The 22,646-nt window shown below is 46.4% G+C and overlaps 1 protein-coding gene across 1 annotated transcript; it reads right to left on the bottom strand.

Moving 5' to 3' along the window:
- Positions 1-142: 142 nt before the first annotated feature.
- ADAM9 (ADAM metallopeptidase domain 9) lies at positions 143-20,466 on the bottom strand. Its single transcript, XM_085208448.1, has 22 exons — positions 20,275-20,466; positions 14,500-14,597; positions 13,468-13,532; positions 12,633-12,711; positions 11,304-11,380; positions 10,481-10,673; positions 9,726-9,791; positions 9,170-9,241; positions 8,782-8,951; positions 8,207-8,288; positions 7,789-7,922; positions 7,479-7,650; positions 7,272-7,364; positions 6,834-7,029; positions 6,255-6,360; positions 5,569-5,752; positions 5,284-5,364; positions 5,092-5,197; positions 3,674-3,812; positions 3,079-3,184; positions 2,639-2,766; positions 143-2,220 (listed from the first exon to the last, which is right to left on the bottom strand). The coding sequence occupies exons 1-22, from the start codon at positions 20,360-20,362 to the stop codon at positions 2,106-2,108; spliced, it is 2,550 nt and encodes an 849-aa protein (XP_085064574.1). The 5' UTR covers positions 20,363-20,466; the 3' UTR covers positions 143-2,105.
- Positions 20,467-22,646: the final 2,180 nt, after the last annotated feature.

The raw sequence follows: 22,646 nt of genomic DNA, 5'->3' as shown, positions 1-22,646 counted from the left end.
ATGCTGCTGCCTGCTCAGCGCCAAGCAGCAAAGCTCTGCTGGTAACGGCCCCAACAGAACAGCCCCACCAGCAACGGCCCCAACGGAACGGCCAGGGGGCTGTCCACACGCAGATGGAAAAGGAGCAGAGGACAAAAGGGGGTTTTTGTACAAAACCAGCGTGTTTATTGCTTGCTTGCTCTTACAAAGGTTGGGTACAGCAAGTCCGTGGCACCCGAGTGCTACAAACACACACACTGCGTCCCAGAAGCTCATGGGAATGGGGGGGGGATGCTGCTCCCGGGGCAGCACTGTAAGTGGGAAGCCTCCCCCAATCAAATGGGGGCAGGGATAACGTATGCTTTATAAAAGGAAATCAGTAGTCATCTGCAATATTCAACACATTTAAAATCGGAGCCGTTTCCATCGAAGCACGTCTAAAAACTGCACGCTCCTTGCCCTACACCACCACCCTGTAAATATTGCTAACATGCACAATGAAGTATAAAAACTTATTAGAAGGCACCGTTTTCAGCATAGTTTTAGTTCACACGTACAGCTTTAAGTACAATTAAGGACATCCTGGATTACTTTGTGATGTGAGTTCCCCACTTTGGAACCCACATTGCCAAACACAAAGCAGAGCCAGGAAATGGCAGAGCCTGACCCGAGTGGGACACAATGGGAACAGGGAACATCTTGGGACAGACAGAAGACCCCCATGGACAAGTCTGCTGATAGCAGAGGTGACACCTGATGGATTTTAATAGTGTTATAAATCTTAGTCTATGTTTATAGGAAACCACAGGAGTTCAAGTATTTTATTACTGCAAATGCAAACGCTCTCCCTCTATATATTTATATATGTATATACAGAAGATAAGAATTTTTTTGGCAATGCTATGGGGGATCTTTGCAGAGCAAGTTTGTACTCAGTGGCCAGCACAAAGTGAAAAAGCCAAGCACACCTTCCAGGGTTGTTTTCCCCGTTTTAATTCTCCTATTTGTCTCCAGCATCAGTTTCTACCCACAGCACAGCCGTGACACCAAGTGCTGAGCACTTCTTTTGGGAACTGTATTAAACCTGGTTTAGCAGTGGCACAGAAACCGATGGCAGCCCGACCTGCTGCAAGTAAGCCTAGGTAAGCATCCTGACTGACACTAACAAGGGCTGAAGATTAGGTGACAACGCTGCGTTAGTCAACAGGCTCCTGCTTAAAGTGCTCAGAGAAGCTCAGGTGGTCTCAGCAGATTCACATTATTTGCTTCTCAGTGTTCCGCAGGGATTTCTTCAGAGTCTTCAGGTCCAACTTAAAACCTAGAGCTAAAAACTCAATTTGTTTTAACCAAAAAAAAAATAAATGGCCACGTCTCGTCGTACCTTTGTTTCCCTACCCATTTGTGGTATTAGTGGAAGTTAGTACAGGATTCTCACTTAGCAACTCACAATAACTGATTTAAAATCATTAAATAAAACTTAACGTTCACGTAGTTTAGTGTCAGTCAGCATGAAATTAAGAATTTAAGTGCATTATTACACATCAATAAACATATATACATGCATAAACGTGTTTAGAATATATTTATCTTTCTCTGATAAAGTACACTGATACCTTATTCCACTTGTGCCATTTACATGTAAATGGGTAACGTTTTCCAGTCCATGCAAACTAAGTTTAGATTAATTAGCCAGATTTCCTTGATTTCAACATGGTATGGACTACTTTAACTCTTCACCGGACATTTAGAAAGACGACAACAAAGAACTTCATTTTTAGGGCTCGTTGCAGAAATGGGGAAACCTAAAGCAACTCCTGAGCGCTGTACTTAAAGGGTTGCTTAAGTGCAGACTGCTGCACTTCCAGCTGGACAGCCCTGCTGCAGAGCCACAACACTCAGATCTAAGAACAGGTTTGATGTTTTCTGTTCCTGGAGCTTTGGTAGAGGTATTTGTTTGAAGGTTTACATTCCTCGTTTCAATATCTCTTGTGCCTTATCCATGGCTGCAGAAGGAAGGCTTCTCCTGGGGTTACCATGGGCCACTCGATGCAAGAAGGATAAATGCAATTTCAGCTTTGCTTCAGTGAACAGGTCAGCTCATGTGAAGGTCCCAAAGAAGTCAAAAGCTATTTGGGGGGCAAAGGTGCCGGTCGAGAAGGAAAGTAACGTCCTTGAGGTAAACATTTCTGCTGTGATGGAGGAGGTCTCTGAGGTACACATTTCTGCTGGGGAGGAGGTGGCCTATGGTAAAGACAGACAAGTTGCTGTGAGTCCACACAATGACATCATCTAAAATGCCCTGACACTGCCCAGAATGCACACAGCAAAGCAGCCCTATCTTCCTCTCGCTTTGCAGTAGCACGGCCCAAGCCCACTTGTTACAGACTCTCCCCTTCCAGCACACTCAGCTGCCTCACTGCAGGCTCACTTCCAACACCCCACGGTCAAATTCTGCTGCCCTCAGAGCACCCTGTAGCATAAAATGTGCAAATGTGCTTTTATTCCCAAGTGTGAATCAAAGGAGAAACTCCTTTCACTAAAAGGTCAGTTCTGCTCACAGTGTTTGATGAAATATCCTAATACTTACAAAGATGAAGGCAACAACAAGCCATATACACCAGGACAGCTGGTTACAGTACTGGCAGTAACTCAAACCAACCTTGCAGGCAGCTTCTGTGGCTGCAGGGCCTGGTACTGTGGAGATGGGTAGTAGGGCTGGTGGTAAGCCTGCTGAGGATGCTGGTTAATGGGGTAGGATGGCACAGGAAAAGTATTTGGCTCCATGTCCTATGGATAAAACAGAATGAGAACGTTCACAGATTTGCACTAAAGGGAATCAAATTTGTTTCATTATATAGGTGATATCTGAGATTGCTTGCAAACAGACCTGGAAATGACAGTTATTATTTCCTTCTAAGCAGTAGAAAGAATACTGAGGAGCTTTTGAACCCATTTAGGAAATATTGCTTCTATTTCACTCTTAACAGAGAAGTGGAAAAAATACAATAGCTTTGAAGCCTCTACACGTACAACAACAACATCAACTGCACTCATCACTCACTTCAGAGACAAATAAAAACAGACAGAAGTAATTCCTACCACGGGTACACCTCTTGAAGGGTAAGGCATGCCATGTGGAACGCCTCTGTGAGGGAAATCTCTTGGTTCTGCTTCTGTTCTAGGAGGTGGTGGTGACTGAAGTGACCTGAAACCCAAGAGATGTTACCTGGGTGAGCACATAACCTTGACAGAATGACCGAGCAGGCTACGAATCCAAGTGCTTCTTACTTGCTAGATGGATTTAGAGCATCCTAGCAAATACCAAGTGTCAGGAGGATGGTATTTGCCATGTATCTAAGAAACAACATAACCCTTTTTCTGTTTAGGGCTATGACAGCTTTATTTTGCCTCTGCGCCAAAGATAGGACCCAAAAAACATAAAACCCATCACCAAAGTCATAACAACAAACATAAAGGTAAAAAATAAAGTTTTCTGCTCCCACTATGTAAAATTGATCTATTTTTTTCTGCCATTGCCCAGAGCAATTTACATGCATCATTCGGTGCAGCTGTCTTTGCTCGACAGCTTGGGACTGGAATATATCTCCATACTTCAGCAATGGCTTATGTAAAGAAATATCTAAGGACTACCTCAAAAGGGCAGAAGAGAAGGTGAAGAGGGGACTGTACTTACGAATGACAACGTGACATTAACCTTCTAAACCATCGTTTCAGTCGGTCTCTCCTTGCAAATGCCAAAGCAGCAGCTATAAGGAGAGGCAGGACCAGGAAAAAAAATACCAGCAGCCCATTTCTCAGTGAGTTGTCTTTGTCTGTTGGGGGACAAAAGGATGGAGAGGAAGAAATTACTGAGTGGTGGTAACGTCACATATCTTGTAGCATTTATTAGGATTGGTTCTACAACAAGCTTCCATTTTCCGTGGCAGAAATATCTAAAGCATCTATTAAGACTGCAAGATGTAGGCACAGATGTTTTTTCTAGGCCTGATCCTCCCACTACGGTGGGACTCTCCCAGCTGTTACTATCTAGCTTCTCAAAATCCACACCATCTCATGAACAAGGGTCTCCAGGTTCATTCTGCCACCCTATTCCTCTAGGAAGCCACACCAGGCCCTTCTTTATACGCTCCACAAACTCACTGCAGAAGTCTTCTCCAACTTAAAGCCTCCTCTTTCATCTTCAAACTATCAGTGAGAAGTGTCACAGCCTTTCACTTTGTTCTCTCCTCTGCATGAATTGTGCTGCCCCAGGCACCACTCTCCCCACGTAAACCCATACAGGTATCTTCTACGTGCACAGATACAGCATCTTCTTGCTGTGTCAAACACTGACCTAGCACCTGTTCCTTGAGAGGGGAAAAACATGAAACAAAGACAAAATTTCCTCCCCACCCATCTCTTCCCTCCACCAAAAAAAAAAAAAAAGCAAACCAAAAGTCTGCAAACAATGCAGTGTCACAAACCTCTGTCTCTCCCCGTTTCTTTATGGTGTATCTGTCTTCTATACCGTAAGATGTTTGGGGCAGGGACTACATTTGTATTTACTACCCAACGAAGCATGCTGTCTGCACTCAAATAATAAACATTAATAAAATAGTGACTTGTCAACACCCCGTGTTGGCCAGCTGACAGTCCTGCAGGTGCACATGCAGATATCAGAACAGGGCAGTACCCATCTCTGCCACCACTGCTAGGAGTCCATCCTTACAGGGATGCCTGTTGACATCCATGAATTTGAACCCTATGTCAAATTTCATGTTTTGTTTGGATCTAAGATTAGAAAGGACTTCAATATCCAGCTTCGATACAGAGAAGCCCAATTTGACCTTGGTCCAAGGTGGCAGAAATCACCTGAAGAAAGTTAAAACAGGCCAGTTTCTTTAAAGATCTCCAGCATCCCAAAAGAAAGAAGTGCAACACCTCGAGCTCAAAACCCTAGCTAGGATTGCTAGCAGGTGAAACCTGGTGAAGAGCCCCACACCAGCACTTCAGAACTGAGCTGCTTCAAAGCAACAGGCACTCTGCACTCAGCCCAGCACCATCCCCAGCAACACAGCCCCACAGCCCCAGAGCTGCCTCTGTTTTACTTGCCATTATAGGGAGGTCCGCTGTCAATACTCCCTCCATAGCCTTTAATATTGCAGAAAGGAGGGGCCCAGCCTGGCTCACAGTGACAATTCCGGTTGTTGTTGCACACCTATATGCAAACAACACAGACAAGAATTACAAGAACACAGGAACGAAACAAAACTGGGAAGGTTTCACTCGGAAGGCATCACTTACCCCGTGTCCATGACACTGCTTTTCCACATCACAGTCATAGTTCAGAACAGAAGCACTCACACACTGGAAGTGCCTACAGACCTACAGGGAGTTAAGAGATGCATGCTAACCAAACAAGATGACTTTTTACCAAAATATCCCACTTCTTCTCCCCTCTCACTGTTCCCACACCGATGGTTCTGCAGCTGCTCTGCTCTCTGACAAGTCACATACTCCTCCATGTTAAACCTCAACTCCACAGGTACACAACTCTTCTACAAAAGTCACTTTTAATGTGTTAATTACCTTTCCATTACCACATTTGGTGCCTTCATTCACCATTCCTGGATCAGGGACATCAGAGCCCAGCTGGAAATCTACACCCCAACAAGTGGTGCCATTACTGGGAGTCCAGATAATGGCAGGCTTAATTCCAAAAACAGGCATAGTTTCCACATTTTCACATTGCAGCTTCCCACACATGGCATTCCTACAACATCAACACACAAATACTGTAGTGATGCTTTTTCCTGTATGTGAAGAGCTTAGGAGATCAGTGATGGGAGATGTAGCACAAACTCTCCCTGCTACAGCCCCAAATCTGAACGTGTCAGGCAAAGATACCCTGAGGCAACAGCTTCAAACTCAGCTACAGAAGAACCCTCTGAACTTTCATGCTCATTTCAAATATCATGGGCAAGAGTTGGACCCAGACAAACTACAACAAAAGCCAACAAAACCTACAAATGCAGAAGTGTGAGGGCTTTGTGTTACTTACTAACAGCATCAGAATTCAGAGTAAAACAGATCTTTTCTAAGCTATCTCTTGGTGGTTTCTGAATGATGTCAGCACTGCCACTAAGGTTAGATTATAGCATAATGTTACTCTCCCAAGTGATTCTGCCCATAAAAGCCCAATTTAATACTATGGCACCCAAATAAAATGTCAGTCATACATTTAGGAACTTTCCAATGCATTTGGTTCAACTCACCAGCTGGAACATTTCTTGTAGTCATGGCCATGGAAACCACAGTTGCCAAATCTGTCACCCTTGGAATTCACTTCAGCAAAACAAATGTTGGGGGCAGCTTTGGCTTCTGAAAACAACAGCCCACCCCCCCAGACAGAGGAACCAGGTTAAACAGAGACAGAAACATCTCACACCATTACATTTCCATTCTCCAGCCCAATTCTCCTACGTCTAACAATTTCCATGCAAAACAGATAGCCTATGAGCTTGATCAAAATGATAAAGAGTGAAAAATGCCAGCACTACAAAGTCCCACGTAAAAAAAGAGTCACTTATCAAGTGGTACAATAGGCTGGATGTTATTTCTGCAAGCCCTATAAGCCAGAAGCTGTACTATAATGCTCAAAGCAAGAAAATCACTACTTGAATCACCAGCACAGCATTAACTGTAACAAAAGACATGTGAAGGCAAAGCCATAAATGCCACTGTTCCAAATTCTTTGCGTTGCTACAGGAAAACAACTGGATATTTTAAATAGCCTCAGTGTTTTCTTTTAACTACATCTGCTAGGAAAACAGTAACACCGTGCTCCTCCTCACTTGAGCCAAATATATCCTGGCACTGTGCATCGTAGTACTGGCAGATGCCATTGTAGCAGTATGCTTCCTCCTTGTGGCAGGGGTGGCCATTCTGAACAGTGAAGTCAGGCTGGCAGAACTGGGATGTGCCATTGCAGTACTCTGGAAGGTCACACTCGTTGTTACTCGCCCGGCACTCAGTTCCACCAGGAAGGATCTGAAGAGACAGTTGAGGGAGAAACTGCATCAGAGCATGCAAACCTCAAAGCAGAGAGCAGTGCTCCCAACCCACAGCGCGCCCTCAACAACAAAGGCATCGATCTGCTGCTCTCTGTGGGTGTTGGGTGATGCTCCCCAGAACAGCAAGAGCTGCTGCTCCCACGTATGCACTGACAAGGCAAACGCTCTCCTTTTTTTAAGCAGTGAAGTGCACTCCCAAATAAGAAATTTCAGTCTTACCCGACAGTTTTTACAGCAGTCTCCATAGGCACATTCAGCAGTGGACCGGAGCCGACACGTGCCTGGTTCACAGCAAGGATCACTTTCACATTCCTGAAAACAGAAATTCTGTGAAATCACACCCACAGCCATGCATGCAAAGGTTGCCCCCCAGCCAGCAGGCAAGGTGACTCAGGCAGCATTTGTAAAACATGGCAAACTACAAACCTTTGGTGACCCACAGTCACATTCCTCCCCCATGTCGACCAGCTTGTTCCCACAGTAGGGGATGGTATAGGTTTCATCAGGCCTGGGAACATTAAGCAGACAGCTTCCCCCTTTGTTGAGGGTCAGCTTCTCAAAGTCTTCTGCACTGCAGCTGCTGAAGTTCCTTGACCCTCTGTAACAGAAAACGAGAAGATTTCTACATCAAATCAGCCCCTCAGGTTACAGAGCAAGCATAATGTTTGCTACCCTATGACTTCCAAAAACTGAGCACATACAAAGGGAAAAGCTTCCCGTTTTATCAGTTACTTACGATGCTCCAGAACTCATAATGCAACTGCTTGCTCCACAGTGACAGACCCTTTCATCATCATGGTTCATCCCCAGGTTATGTCCCAGCTCGTGAGCCATAATTGAAGCAAACATCTGTATACTGATTTTTCCAAACTGCACAAGAGCAAAACGGAGAAAAAACAGTGGGCAGTCTACATTGAGATTTTTGTTTTCAATGCCAATTTAAGTGATTGTTCACTTAAATGCCAAAAGGACAATTCTGTTACTCTGTCACTGCATTAACATAAAGCAGGGGTGTTTAAAAGATCAGCAGAGAAATCCTGTCACCTCCTCACGTGTGCCACTTCAGCTCTGCTTAATATTAAAGATTCTGCACTTCCAGGAAGGCACTTTTTAAAATCCTGTTCATACTCACAGTATTACTAAAGACATCTCACCACATTAATGCCTCCTGCGTGGCTCTTGGAGCACACTGTTCCAACATAGGCCATTCCAGCTGTTCCACCAAACCCCTTCTTCCTACAGTCATTAAGAGAAAAAGAGAATCATTCCAACCACACAGACACACAATGTCATGTGTCAGAGCTCACACCGTGTTCTTGGTTTCTAGATAGCAAATGCAGAAACAGCTTTTGATCCATTCAGATGCAGTGCTCAGCACGAGGCTTAAACTCTTTTCATGTGAAAAAGCCCTACATTACAAGTCTAAGCAGTGTACAATCCTCACAAAGGATTATCTGATTACAAGCTGTCCACAGTATGAAATACAACATTGCAGGACGTGTGAGACAAGAAAAGAAATGATTTAGAAATAGATCTGTCAGAAAAGATGCTGAGTTCACAGACCAGAGAAACCTTGAAACGCTTAAGTTGGCACGGAATGTTTTTATGTAAAACACAGCACTGGATTCTCTGCTGAAAGTGAGCAGCCACCCCTGATAGCAAGGCAAGGCTGAGCAGACAGGAATAGAATAAGCTTCTTAAAAGTCAAAGGGAAGGAACCTCAACTCACAGAACAAACTGGGCGCTGTCGTGCCTCCGGCGCAAAACAAGGTTCTTCTCTCGCCACTGCACAAAGTTTGCCAGCACATCACCAGCACCTCCATCTGTGCTAATGATGTTCTCATACTTCCAAATCTCCAGGCCAACCAGCACGACGTGGATGTTCAACATGATGTACATCTGGGGAAGAAAAACATAAGGAGGAGAAATATTTCTGAAGAGCTTCAAAGAAGAACGGGTGGTTTTGTGTTATGCATCCGACTGTGAAAACTTACTTTTTAATTAAACAATTCAAATCGATATTTTCCCAGTGAGATAGATTTTGATTAACAAAAGGATCGATGATTGAAAAGTCACACTGAGCATTAAATGGGAATGATGGTGCATCTTTAACTTACGCTGTCAAGGAAGTTTGCCAACTGCACCATATGTTCTCTTACTTCTGTTTCACTTTTCCCAAAATCTTCAAACTGCAAGACAAAGAAACTCAGTCACGAAAAGCAGATAAAGACAAGGCTTAGCAAAATGAATAAAGTATTTTCAGACTAGTAACCGAAGTCATTCTTGCCAGGCTCCCAATGTTCTGCTTAGAATACATGAGGTTGAATCCCTGCCTGGAAGGCACTCATCAGGAAAACAGCATCTTCATTGCTATTACTCAGCTGCTCAATAATCCAAGAGAAAACACAAGAGGCAGCTTTTGCCATATGCTTTCCATCATTACTAAACTCTTTGCTGATAGAACCTCTCCACGTCTGACAGTTTTTTGTTTTCCAGAGGCGTACCATATAGGAGATGTTTCTTCAGTTACAGGCTGGTATAAAACATTTGCATAATCTTGGCTAAAGCGTGGCTGTCTTTCAACAATCCATTTGGGAGTAATGGAGACTGGCAGCTTTTCAACTCATCTCCTGGGGAGAAGGAAGAGAAAGCGACCCACAATCCAAGCCGTACCTTTTCTTTATCCACAACTATGAATAGCTCCACGTATCTCGTTTGATGTAGGATGGCTCTTTTTTTCTGTGGAAAAAAGGTTTGAGACCATTTCGAGTTGATGAATTCAGGTGTAAACAGCAACAAAAAAAATATACTGTCATATTTCACTCGATACAACTAGTGGCTTGAGAGACACACCCAAGGCATACTGCCAAGATGTAAACCAAAGCCAAAACCAAGAAGAGCAGTCCAAAGCAATGACAATTTCCCTACTAGCATTTTATACTGAAATTGAGCTATACAAGGACTTCCAGTGTCAACCAAAGCAGCCCTCTGGTTTGTTTTTGAATAAGAATTTTTCTATGCTCCTGCTTTTCCTGCGACCTTGTTCCAATATAGCCAGCCTCTAAACGACAACTTCACATCAATCTGTTCTTCTGATTACAAGGAGAATGGAATAAACAACACAAGATGCTGCTGGCTTCTGACGTCATACTTTGGTAACGAGCTTCTCCAACGAAGCTCCAATGTTCCTGCCCTTAAAAGCCCCCAAAAGCTCTGCCAGTGAGCAATCTCACTAGCCACTGAACTCTCACTGCCGTGTGCAGAAGCAGAAACTGCAACCAAGCTGTTTTCCAGCAGTGCAGAAAACCCAGTGGATCAGAAACCTTTAGGTATGTGTTAAGCCCCAGAGAAATCTGATAAGCTGCTGCCATATTCTTAGCTGAACATTCATGAAATCCACTGTAGGGGACTGGAGGTGGTGCACTTACTCGTAGCAGCTGAGTCATACTAGGATGGTGATTTTCTCCTGTATGTTCTCCCTCTTCATGGCCTTCAGTGGTTACTCCACACGTCGAGGGCTCTTTCTTCACATTATCCAATGAATACAGGATGTGTTCAGAGCCAGAGGATGAATCCATGGGCTCAATGCCATAGGTGACGTTCCCTATTGTCACCAAACCCCTAAGACACGGCAGCGTGCAGAGAATTCTTGCATTAAACACAGGATGGTTAGGCAGGTTTTTACAGTAAAACAAAACAACAGTTATTCTTTCATAACTAAAGGCATGTCTACATCTCAGCCCTTGCAAACCAGAATGCTTCACTCAATGCCTGGAAGCAGCCTGTCACCTGGAAGGGCTTTTGCAAATACAGCAAAATAAACACAGTCATAAGATTCTGCAGTGCCCAAGAAATTAAATCACAGACCTTAAGCAGAAACACTTCGTTCAATTACTGTCCCAACTTTGGTGCCTGACATGATTCTGTATCAAATAAAGTCCAGAAAATAGGGAAGATAATCCAATGCAGAAGGAATTTCCAATCCCATCTGAAGCTTTTTGTAAAAATTGCAGACTCGTGCTCCACTTTACATTTTATTCCATCACTGAAGATGTTGCACGTATCTGTTAACGCTCACTGAACAAAAGGTACTGCAGTAAAACCACACGAAGGCACACACTATTGCAGCTGGTCCCTGTCAATGATTCCCATCTGGTTGAACAGTAGTTAAAAACAGAGCAAGAATTTTGTTTCGTGTTCAGTGAGCTGTGAGACCCACGTGACAGCTGCAACAAAGGGTGAGTTTGCTACCTGAGCCCTGAGCAAGTGCTGACAGCAACAACAGAGTCCAGGATCCCCTCCACGTATCCCTGGTAATGGCAGTGATCCTACACAGGAAAACAAAGGTGCATTACACACATGTTCCATCTGCACATCCAGCGATCACATAACTGCTGCCTGCCACTGCCCAGCAGTAGCCTGCAATTCCACAGCATCATATGTTTAAAGTTGAAGCCACCATGCACCCTGTATCTGGTCTAGTTTTAATTTTCCTGGGGCTTTACTACAGTGTATCAGCATTTCCTCCTCTAGCACACACCTAAACTTCTTCACCTGCCTTAATGCCAGCAGGATTTCTACATGAAAAGCTAATCAAAAGGTCAGGTATGCAGGGAGACAGGGATCTGAATCCTGTTTGTAAGGCATCTGCTCCTCACAACTCGATAGGACCAATTAGATTTGAGCTGGAAACCCCCTCACTGACTCATTCTACCTGAAGCTGGATTCAGAGCTGACCCTGCTGTAACACTGACAAGCAGGGCTCAGAAGCATTACCTAGCAACTGGATTTCTTAGCCTGACATTAAGCTATCCTGCTCTGAACTGCAGCCTTTCACCCCACCCCAAATATTCTGAGGCCAGCCCCTCCCTACAGACTTGAGCCAAATTATCATTCAGACATCTACAGAAACAGTTGGGAGAATATTTGGCTTGTGTGCAGCCCCCTGCTAACGAGGAGAAGGCCAACATCTGCTGTCCTCACCACGGCGCTGTGCAGCCTGAACAGCTCAGTCACACAGAACGTCCCTCATCAGCCCTGCGAGGCACAATACTTCCATTTTCTCCTCTGCATTAGACATTTTGGGAACTAACCGAGATGGCAACACATGGCAAAGACATTTAAAATTATCTGGCAAGTGTGTTTTTAAATGCTACGATAGGGGTCAGGTAAATCACGTTGCCTGTGCTTTTGGCAATTAATGCTAAGGCATGTAATAATCAAGGTCACCGAGACTTCTGGGATCTTGTGCAGAAAAAGCTTTTTCTCTCATTTTTTTAAACTCTTTTTCTTTTTTTTAACAGGAAGGAAATAGTCAACTCAGGTGCTCTGTTTTCAAACACCAGATCTTACAAATCAAGGCACTAATGCTTCCCTTACAAAGGTGCAATGGTGATTTGTAAGAGCAGTGAAGCCAATAGAAATACTCTCATGCTTTTTGCATCACACAAGCTGCTGTTAATTCTTACCCTACAGAAACAATCCAATTTTCAAAGGCAGCCTAGAGGCAGTCTGCTTGCCAAGAAAAAGCTGCAAGCATGGATTAAATGCAATGCTATGCAAGTAGGAAAGAAGCCCTACCTGGACATCTGGGTATTCAGATTGCAACTTCCCCTCCTTATTGTAGGTATAAACTGTAAAATCCTTGGGTAACAAATCCCTGCAATGAAAGGGGACACAGAAGAATAAATACCAGAGGAATACCAGGACCTGACTATGATGCTACAGCAGAACAGTAAGACAATCCTAACCAAGAGTGTCGCTAACACATAAATTGCAATTAAATGATGAAACATTCAAAGGAAAACTCTCACAAACTAACAAAGAAGTTGTGCTCTCCTGCAGCAAAATCCAAGATATCAGGAGGGTGAAACAGTATTACAAGGGCAATAGCCTGATATATGTTTACTTGCTGCTGCTGCAAGTATCCCTTTAAAAATTAAAAGCAAGACAGACAACATATTCTCTGTAAGTTATAGATATTAAGACCTGGGAGATAAAGTCAGCTTCCTCTTTTGACTTCTGCTACTGAGACAGAGGAAAAAATGAAACAAACAAAACCCAGAGGAAAGCAAGAATATTTACTTGAAATATAGCTCAGCTTGTTTATTTTTAGATGTGAAAAGGAAGAATCATTTCAACGATTCCCCAGGTCCCCTTTGAGCAAACTACTGCTTCCTTCTCTGAGAAGGATCACAGAGTTCAGTTCAACATTTCTGCTCGGTAGCCAAGACTGTGGGACTGGATTCACTTTCACTGACTTTCTCTGCAGATTTCTCAGAGCTAGGTTGTGGCTGCCCTTCTCTTAAAGAACCTCAGCCACCAAAACCAGCATGCTACCTGCCAGCTTGTTACTTGGACACAACAAATGGAATTTAAAAAATAAAAAAAAAAAATCAAGAAATTCATCACTTACTTGTTCTTTTCCAGATGGATTGTGTATTCTTTTCCTTCTATCTCAATAGCATATGACACCTTGTCCTGGATGTAAAGATAAAAGACTGTTAAAGGTCCCTTTCAGCACAAAGCAGGCTAGGATTCCACACATCACTTCCACACATGGAAGCTGCCTGACCCTGAGCAGACAGACTTTCCCTGTTAGATCTTGCTGGTTGCACTGCAGCAGAAATAAGTACATGGAGGTGAGCCTGAAGCCTATTTTATAACTGTCCCTACCTCCAGAATCTGGCATTTCTTGAGTAGTTGGGGAAAACTCACATGAAGGAAGCTATTTCAAAATAGCTTCATGGTTTTCACATTCCTTGTTTATAAGACTTCCACAGACAAACTGAGTTACAGCTGGAGAGGACAATACTGTTTTATTATTACTGAACACAGTGAGCTGGCTCCACTTAACACGGAAGGACCCTAGCTGCTAAGTGGATAAGCTGAATCACCTGAACTCTGCATTAAATATCATAGCAAGGGCACTACTGGTGCTACTAATGACTGCAATATACTTTAAGACGTTTTTCTGAATATTAAATTCTGCCACGGTTATAAGATTTGTGACTAAGACAGTTGGGCTAATCCAAATACCTCGAGGTGTGCAGCCCTTGGTTATGTGATTACAGCAGAACAATACAGGCTGGAAAGTACCCCTGAGGTATCCAACCACTGCTTAAAGCAGGACCAGGCAGCTCAGGGCTTCTTCCATCACATCCACAGCATCTCCCAGGTTAATGATTTCACCTCTCTGAAACTCTCCCGAGTGCTTAACAACTCTACCACAGATGAAAGATCCTTTGTTGTAACCTCTGCAGCAAGGAAGCATCTCCCAGAGCTTGGCTGGAAGTGGATGCTACATGCAATGTCTTTTGTAAGGAGGGATACTTATTTGCTGCAAGATGACTTGGCTGATTTGTTTGTGTGTGAGAACTTAAGGTTGATTTTGAACAGGCCTTGTCAGGAAGAAGATACTGAACTGAGGGCATTGGTAACCCAGTACCTGTGTTGAGGAGACATTGGAGGTCTCTCGTCGCTCTCTTCCTAACTTCTGTGGGATTATAACTTCGTAGGAAGACAACTGAGAAACCTCCTGGAAACCTAGAAAGCAAAAGAGAATTGCCACCACCAAGTTAGTCTGGCCAAAGAAACAAACAACCAGAAGGATGAGGCAGAGGGGGAGAAAATGCCACAGGCAAGTCCCATCTCATATTCCATCTCCTTTCATTAGCAGAAATCAGAGCACCTAAAGCAGGCCAGCACAGATAACTTGCTCAAGGGCACACAGAAGGACGGTGCCAAATTCAGGCCCTGCCTGCAGCCTCCTCTGACTCCCCTGGGGCTCCAGCAGTGCTCAGCTCCCAGCCAGCCCCGTGGAGCTCTGCACATCTCACCAAGCTGCTGACAAAACCAGCGCTCCTTGTGTTCTTAGAGAGCACTTACAGACCTCATAAAAACAACCGAAGCACAACAGGCAAGCAGCCTTTTTGCAGATTCCTTCATCAATTATTTGCATATGCAACAGATCACCTGATTGAATTAAAAAAAAAAAAAAGAAAAGAAAAAAAAGACAGCACTTTTTGCAAGTTCTGCACAGGCACGTAAACAGTAACAAATTGCACACGTTAATCACTTTCCCCATCAGCATGCTGCTGCCTGGAGCTGCTCCCTGGGCAGGATTAGCAGCAGCACTTCTCCTAGCTCATGGCAATGGAATCAGTGAGCTCATCAGGAGAGTGCGAGCTGCAGGACCCAGGGGCAGGGAATAGCTGTGCTCCTTGGCACCAGGACGTGCCTGTGGTGGTTTTATTTTGGTGGAAGCAGAAGCAGGAGGGTCGGCTCAGAGAATGCAGAGCTATTGCAGGACGACCATCTGTAACGCAGCCATTCTGTCACACGGTTACAAGCTGGATTTCTTCTCAAGAAATAGAGGATAACAAAAACAGGGGGCACGTTCTGCAGCACAGTTCTCATTAATTACTGTGATTGCCGGAGAGGAAAAAAAGTATAAAAAAAAAATAATCAGAGAAACTTCCTGAAAATAGCCCTTATGTTCAGAGGCCACAGAAAATACAGTGTCAGAACCTCCCTGGCCCCAAGCACAGGGAAGGGCCGCTTCCTTCCCAGATGACCCATCACACCGTGTGCCCCAGCATGGCACTGCTCTCCATTTCCAGGCACAAGGCTCACGTCCTGCCCCCAAGCCATCGCACAGCCCCGCTCTGCCATGCTCCAACCTTTAACAGCCTTTATCACAAGGACAGAAGCGTTGGCCCCACGGCGCCCAGCAGGCTGTGTGCTCAACCCCAGCCCCCCCAGCAGCTGGGAGAGTGAATCATTGCACAAAGCAGTGGGAGGGATTTCTGGGAACGGCAGCTCTGAGGCACATCAGTATGGGGAACTCACTTCCAGCTCTCAGAGCATCCTGACACCTCTCCTCCAGCTTTCTGTCCTCCCCCACTTCACCACCACCATGCTGGGGATCAAAACGTGGCTACAATGCCTTCCTTTTTCCTTCATTGTGCAAAAAACTCATCAGTGATGCCTGCAGGAGGATGCCACCCTCCAGGACGGACGGATGGATGCTGCCCATGAGAATCCATCCACAACTTTCGGTACAAAGACAACTCACTTCATAGCAATTTGTTCTGAAGGAGGTGCAGAAGTAACAGCAAAAACCAAACCTTGATGTTCAGCTGGTCTGTAGTTTGAAGATTTCTCATTGTGTTCTCCCAAGATAAGCTCTTTTTTTCTTTTTTTTTTTTTAGCTTTTACCCCACTGCCTGTTGAAAAATCTTACTGTAGTGTAATGAGAATGGCTTCTATGCACAGCAGCTTGCAATAACCTACAGGGCTTCATGCACTGCTCTTTGTGCACTGTACCTGGGAGCCCATTGCTTATCATCCCACCTGGCTGTAGCACACGCTATTTCCAAGAAGAAAAAAGCAACTACAACCGCTGTATTTATCTTGTCTCATTAAAGACTGCCTTAATTACCAGGCAACTGGGGAGAAATGAATCACCTTCCCTCCCCGCCACAGATCTGCAGTGAGAACTTTGTGAGCAGGAAAGCCCTCCAAACAAGCCATGTTAGGGCTCTTCAGACACCAAGGTGAGACGTCAGGCCCTTACCCTGACAGGTAAGATCTGCATTCAGAGGTCAGGCAGCATCCCCACTTTCACAGCCCAGGCATGCCTGCTGGCTCAGTTACAGCAATACAGCCACAGTCGCCTACACCAACACATCACCTCATTCATCACCCTTCTGTTACCCTAACTCCTTCCCAGGCCTGTTCCAGTGAGATCAGATAGACACCCTACATCGGTAGGAAAAATAAACAAACTGAAGTTTCAGCTGCAGTTCTGCTGCACAAATCAAGCTCCAGCACGCAGCTGCTCCGGTGCAGGCTGCAGGGAGCCTGCATGCACCCACCTCACAGCCACCTGCTGCTCCAAGGAAGGCTGAAGCTGCTTTAAAAGTTTGGTCAGGCTTCCTATGCTTCGTGAAAGATGACTTTGTGTATTTATTTACCTACATTGGTTTATTTTTTTCCCCGCACCAAGCAGCAAGGATGATTCACTTGCAGCTTAACCTACTCTAAGGTTCATTTCCTCTCCTGTCAAGACACTCCTGCACCCCATTCACACTGTGCAGACAATTACTTCCACCTCAGAAATGCACTTTGCATCTGTCCTTCCAAAGCTGCACCTCACTGCTTGGCATTTTTCTCACCCCCACATTACCTGCACTGCTAATCCTTTCTGAGTGCAAATTCCATAAGCATTCCCTGTATCTCATGATCAGAACCACAAAGGACTTTGCCAGGCAGCACCTGTTTCAGGAGAGACCTGTGTGGTCAGGAACACAGATGTCCTTGCAGAATGACACTCAATCATTGATCTCTTGGTGGTACACCCCAACCTGTTACGTGCAGGGGAAGGCAGGTCTCCCTGTGTCTCTCCTTGTGTCACAGAGCCTGTTCAGAAGGCAGGAAAGGATGACCGGCTGTCACAGCAAGAGAAGCACGTTCATCCACTTGATGAAATATTTGTTTAGCATTAAACCAGACAAGAATGATTAATGTAACTCCTCTTAACGTTTTACTGGAGGTGCTGGAAGTTAATGAGGATATTGAGCATTCCTATGGCAATATTTGCTGGAATGCTCTCATGTCCCTCATGCTGAAACTCCAGCTGATGCTGTAAGTGCTTCCTGCCTAGGCTCCTACTACTCCTTCTGCCCTCTCCACAGCCAAACTGATCAGTCTGCAGGACAGCAGCTACTCTTGTTCTGCAAGAAGAGCCATTGCTCTTGTTTCCTGGTATCACCATTAACACCTTCTATCATTGCACCTCACTTCGAAGAGAAACAGAGCAAAGCCAAACCACGGTGCCAGATGTCAGAGCCCACCCAGACAACCTTTCTCCCAGGCTGGGGGCCCAGGAGCCCCAGCCCTCCCACCCGTGCTGCTCCCAGAGCCCACTCACTTCCTCCAGACCTCAGCAGCCCTTTGGATGTCAGCTCTCTTCGCAGCAGAGTTTCGTGGGAATGCATCTTCTCAGAAATGCTGCTGTCTGTGTTTGGTCTCCAAAGGAAACCACGCAGCACACATTCAATCACAGAACTCAGTAGAGTTGAGCAAATAAACTTTTTTTTTTTTTTTTTTTTAAACTTTTTCTTAAGAAATGAGAACGTTCAAGACAGGCAGAAACTACAAAGTCATGTTTCAAACTTCCTTTTTCCAAAAACAAATTGCTACAAGAGGCAACGTGAGCTACGCTGATATTTCTTTCCTCTTTTTATTCTCCACACAGAGGAAATAGCCACAAAAACCTCTTTACCCTGCAGAACGATTGTCCCAGATCTCTCAAAACACAGGGGAGGCAGGGCCGTGCTTCTCAAGAACTATGAATAATTCTCATGAATTATCTTAACCAAACACTGCACCTCCACCTAAAATTTAAACCTGAGCATTCAGACACTTAAAAAATTCCTTTAAAGACTGATGAAGTGCAGCGAGGCCAACCTGATATCAGAGAAGAGACCAAGAGGCAAGAAGCCTATGCCTATGGCAACGCTGCTTTGGGTCTCTACGAATTTACACAGCCAAAGGCTGAGGTCTTTTACAGACACAAACAGGAGGGGAAAAGCTGCATGACACGCAACCCCTTATGGTCACCTGCCACTCTACAATTACATTAATTCAGGAATTTTTAATTAGCAGTTTCCGGCAACACCTCATTTCTGCCTCATATCTCACCTCACTGGGGAGCACCCACAGCGCTCACATCTCAGCCCGAGAAGCTGGAGGTGTGGATGATGCAAAGGTCTATTATCCTTTGTCACAGACTGAGGATGACTAGCTGGGATACAGCTGTCACAGCAGCCCTGCCTGCGCACCTCCAGTAACACCACTGACCTGCAGCTCCTCCTATCCCAGCAGGGATGGAAGCACCAACCCTCTGCCAGCAGCAGCCTGTGGTACACACAAGCACACAGCACCCATGGGTGCCACACCTGGGGCTCCAGGACCAGCCAGAAGCCAACTTTCCAAGCCAGTCCAGAGCAGCACGTTGGGTGCCAAGCGAGCAACTCACAGCTGTGCCACTCAGACCACAGGTGAATTACTTCTCAGCACTACTAGCTTCAGACAAGCTTTCTCAATTATGAAGTCCTGACAATAAAACTGTGTGTTCATGACAAACACAAGTTTAACACACTACCCTTTCCATAGAAAGAGCACAACAGATGAGATGTTTCAGCCTAACATCTACATGGAGCATCAGGATCAGCATCCTTGAAGCCCAGAGCAGAGCACTGTTTGAATTCATTACAAGTCCATAAACAGAGTATGAGCTTCAAAGAATTGAAACTATAACAGAGCACAGTATCAACTCATTAAAAGCCTACGAACAAAGCACGGTGTCATTGCATTGTCACAGCTGCACTGTGTTGCACTTGAGATCCTGCACAGGGAGCAGCTGCTTGGAGGGACCCCAGTGATGCCCTCAGTGCCTTCAGCCATGGCTGCAGCTGTGCACGAGGAGCAGGGCATCCCCATCATCCCACTGCATCATTGTGGTTGGCGACCCAGCACATAGCAGGGGGATCGAAACTCCATGATCACTGTGATCTTTTTCAAGCCAGGCCATTCTATGAATCTATGATTCCGAATGCACTGCAGACACCACGGTTGTACGGTCACCTCCATGCAGGACAGCACAAGCATCCTCCAAGCTGGGCAGCAGCACTGCTGTATTTTCTATTTAACAGGCTGCCCAGAGAAGCTGTGATGCCCCGTCCATCCCTGGAGGTGTTCAAGGCCAGGTTGGATGGGGCCCTGGGCAGCCTGGGCTGCTGTGAGATGTGGAGGTTGGTGGCCCTGCACGTGGCAGGGGGTTGGAGCTTCGTGATCCTTGAGGTCCCTTCCAACCCTGGCCGTTCTGTGATTCTCTGCTCACCAAGTGCTTCTGGGAGGGCTGTGACCACGCTGCCCATCCAGACCCACGATTCCCCATGGACCAGCAGTCACCTGCAGCCGGAGCACAAACACACATCCCTCCCCGCATCCCTCCGAGGCTTCACAAGGTGATGACGAGAAGCCCCAGCAGCTCAGAGCCCCACGTTCCGGCCTTCCCACGACAAAAGGTCCCACCGCACGACCCAACAGCCGTCACACCAGGGTCGGGCAGGGAGAGAAGCGGAATCCCCGCCGTCTCCCGGGCCTCAGAGGCCGCTTCGTTTCGCTCCACCCCGGGGTCGCGTCCCGCACTCACCCGCGGGGCCCGGCAGCGCGGGGGCGACCAGCAGCAGCAGGAAGAGGAGGAGGAGAAGGCAGGGGCAGCTCCGTGCCGCCCAAGCCATCGTGCACCGCTTCGGCCGCGCGGACCTCGGAGCGGGCAGAGCGCCGGGCTTATGCAGCCGGGCCGGAGCCTGCGCTGCGCCGCCCCCGGGCGGGGCTGCTCCGCCCGCTGCCGGCAGCACGGCGGACACGGGGCGGACCCCGAGGGCAGCGCCCGCTTGTCGGGGGTGCTGTTGCCTCTCGTTGCCAACCCCCGGCTGCGGGTTTAGAGCTGAGGCCGGAGCTCTGTCTCGCGTGGAATCCGGTGCTCGAAGGATGCGCGATGCGCGGCGTCAGGAGGTCTACAAAAGCACAGAATCACAGAACACCAAGATCTGCGAGATCATCCAGTCCCACCATCCACCTGTCACCGATAGTAATCACTAAACCACGTCCCTCAACACAAAATCCAAACGTTCCTTCAACACCTCCAGGCTCGGTGACTCCACCACCTCCCTGTGCAGCCCATTGCAGTGCCTGACCACTCTTTCAGAGAAGTAGAGTTCCTGACGTCCAGCCTAAATCTCCCCTGGTGCAGTTTGAAGCCATTCCCTCTAGTTCTATCACCAGTTACACGAGAGAAGAGGCCGACCCCCAGCTCGCTACAGCCTCCCTTCACGTAGCTATAGAGAGCAATATGGCCTCCCCTGAGCCTCCTCTTCTCCAGACTGAACAACCCCAGCTCCTTCAGCCGCTCCTCATAGGATTTGTGCTCCAGACCCCTCACCAGTTTTGTTGCCCTTCTTTGAACCCGCTCCAGGGCCTCCACGTCTTTCTTGCAGTGAGGGGCCAGATGGAGAGATCTGGGCCTTTGACACGGGATTCCTCCAGGAACCTGAGGACACAGACAGGCCCAAAAACCAGCTTATGTATGATATGGCTGGGTAGCAAGCTTGCAGGAGACGTCAATGTTCTACACTTAGTTCAGCTGTGTTTTAGAGAGGTGTTTAATGCTGTGCTATCAGAGGCAGTCACAGATGTGATACTCTGAGCAGAAGGCAATAAACTCTGACGGTGTTTCATTCTAGAGCTTATTTCCCTTATTCACCTGTATCATGTGGGATCAGAGTGGAATGCTAATGTGAAGCTTTATCTTCACATGCTTCACACTGTAATGCAGGTAAAAACCCTCAGCTGGCTGCTTGATGGCATCAATGCGTCTGAGAGCTGCCTCACACAAGCTGACAGCAGCAACAGCTTTGGACTCGATGTGGGCACTGGCTGAAGGACAGCCCTGTAAGAAGTTGTGCAAATCTCACACAGCCAGGCTGCAGGGCAGGAGTGTGGCATTGATGAGAGCTGCACTGTGCCACCCACAGCAGCACTGCTGGAATGAGAGCCCAGCACATAAGCCCTGCAGCATGGGGCTGAGCTGAGCTGACCTCAGCCACATGGAGCAGCACCGTGGCTCTGGAAGGGTTCTGCTGGTTGAGGAGGAACATCTGTCCACCTCCTCCTGTGGCAAGGACTGCCAAAATCCAGCTTTAGAGTTTGGCCCTACATTTCTTAGAGAAAAACCAATCACCTGCATTACAGCGTGAAGATAAAGCTTCACATCAGCATTCCACTCTGATCCCACATGATACAGGTGAGTAAGGGAAATAAACTCCAGAATGAAACACCGTCAGAGTTTACTGCCTTCCGCTCAGAGCATCAATCTGTGACTGCCTCTGATAGCACAGCTACGCATTAAACACCTCTCCAAAACACAGCGCAGTGCCTTCCTCTGAGAGCAGATGGCATAAACAACATGTGATAAATTACTCACGTCACTGAGCAGGTTGTGGAGAAGCTGCAGTATAGTAGACAGAGCATGCTGTAGTATAAACAGCGTATGCCTGCACACACCCACACTCTCACGGGCCTGGCTGATATCTATGGTGTTTTAAAAATAGCTTTTGAATGCGTGTGAATAAATACCTGACCGACTGGAGCAAGCCTTCTCTTTTGGCCTAATGATGAGTTCTTGGAAGGTACAGGAGGAAGCTCATACTGCTGCAGTGAACAGCTAAGGAGCAAGGCTGCTTGGCCCTTCACATTCCAGAAATCTCCAGCCATTCTTTTCCAGAGCTGTGAGGAAGACAGCCTCTGACTCGGGTTTCTTTCCCTGGAGCCTCTAGCAAGCAGATAACCTCCTGTTCCTGTGGGAGGGAGGAAACAACTCCGCTTCCTGAAGCCACTTTTATTTACTCTAATGGACCACAGCACAAAGTGAGACAAAATGCCAGCACAATAAGTAACGTAATTCTGCAAGGTAAGGCAGAAAATTTTATTCCATCCTGATGTTAGGAAAAACACCATGTGGGA

Source organism: Meleagris gallopavo, chromosome 24 (assembly GCF_905368555.1).
Source record: "Meleagris gallopavo chromosome 24, MGAL_WU_HG_1.1, whole genome shotgun sequence".
NCBI classification, from domain to species: Eukaryota; Metazoa; Chordata; class Aves; order Galliformes; family Phasianidae; genus Meleagris; species Meleagris gallopavo.
This window is presented reverse-complemented; position numbering and strand designations above follow the sequence as displayed.

Coding starts and splice junctions, on each gene's coding strand:
- ADAM9 (XM_085208448.1), bottom strand. CDS start 20,362: ATGGCTTGGGCGGCACGGAGCTGCCCCTGCCTTCTCCTCCTCCTCTTC. Junction 5,753..6,254: donor TACAAGAAATGTTCCAGCTG/GTGAGTTGAACC, acceptor TTGATGTTGTAG/GAATGCCATGTGTGGGAAGC. Junction 2,221..2,638: donor CCACAGAAGCTGCCTGCAAG/GTTGGTTTGAGT, acceptor TCTTTACCATAG/GCCACCTCCTCCCCAGCAGA.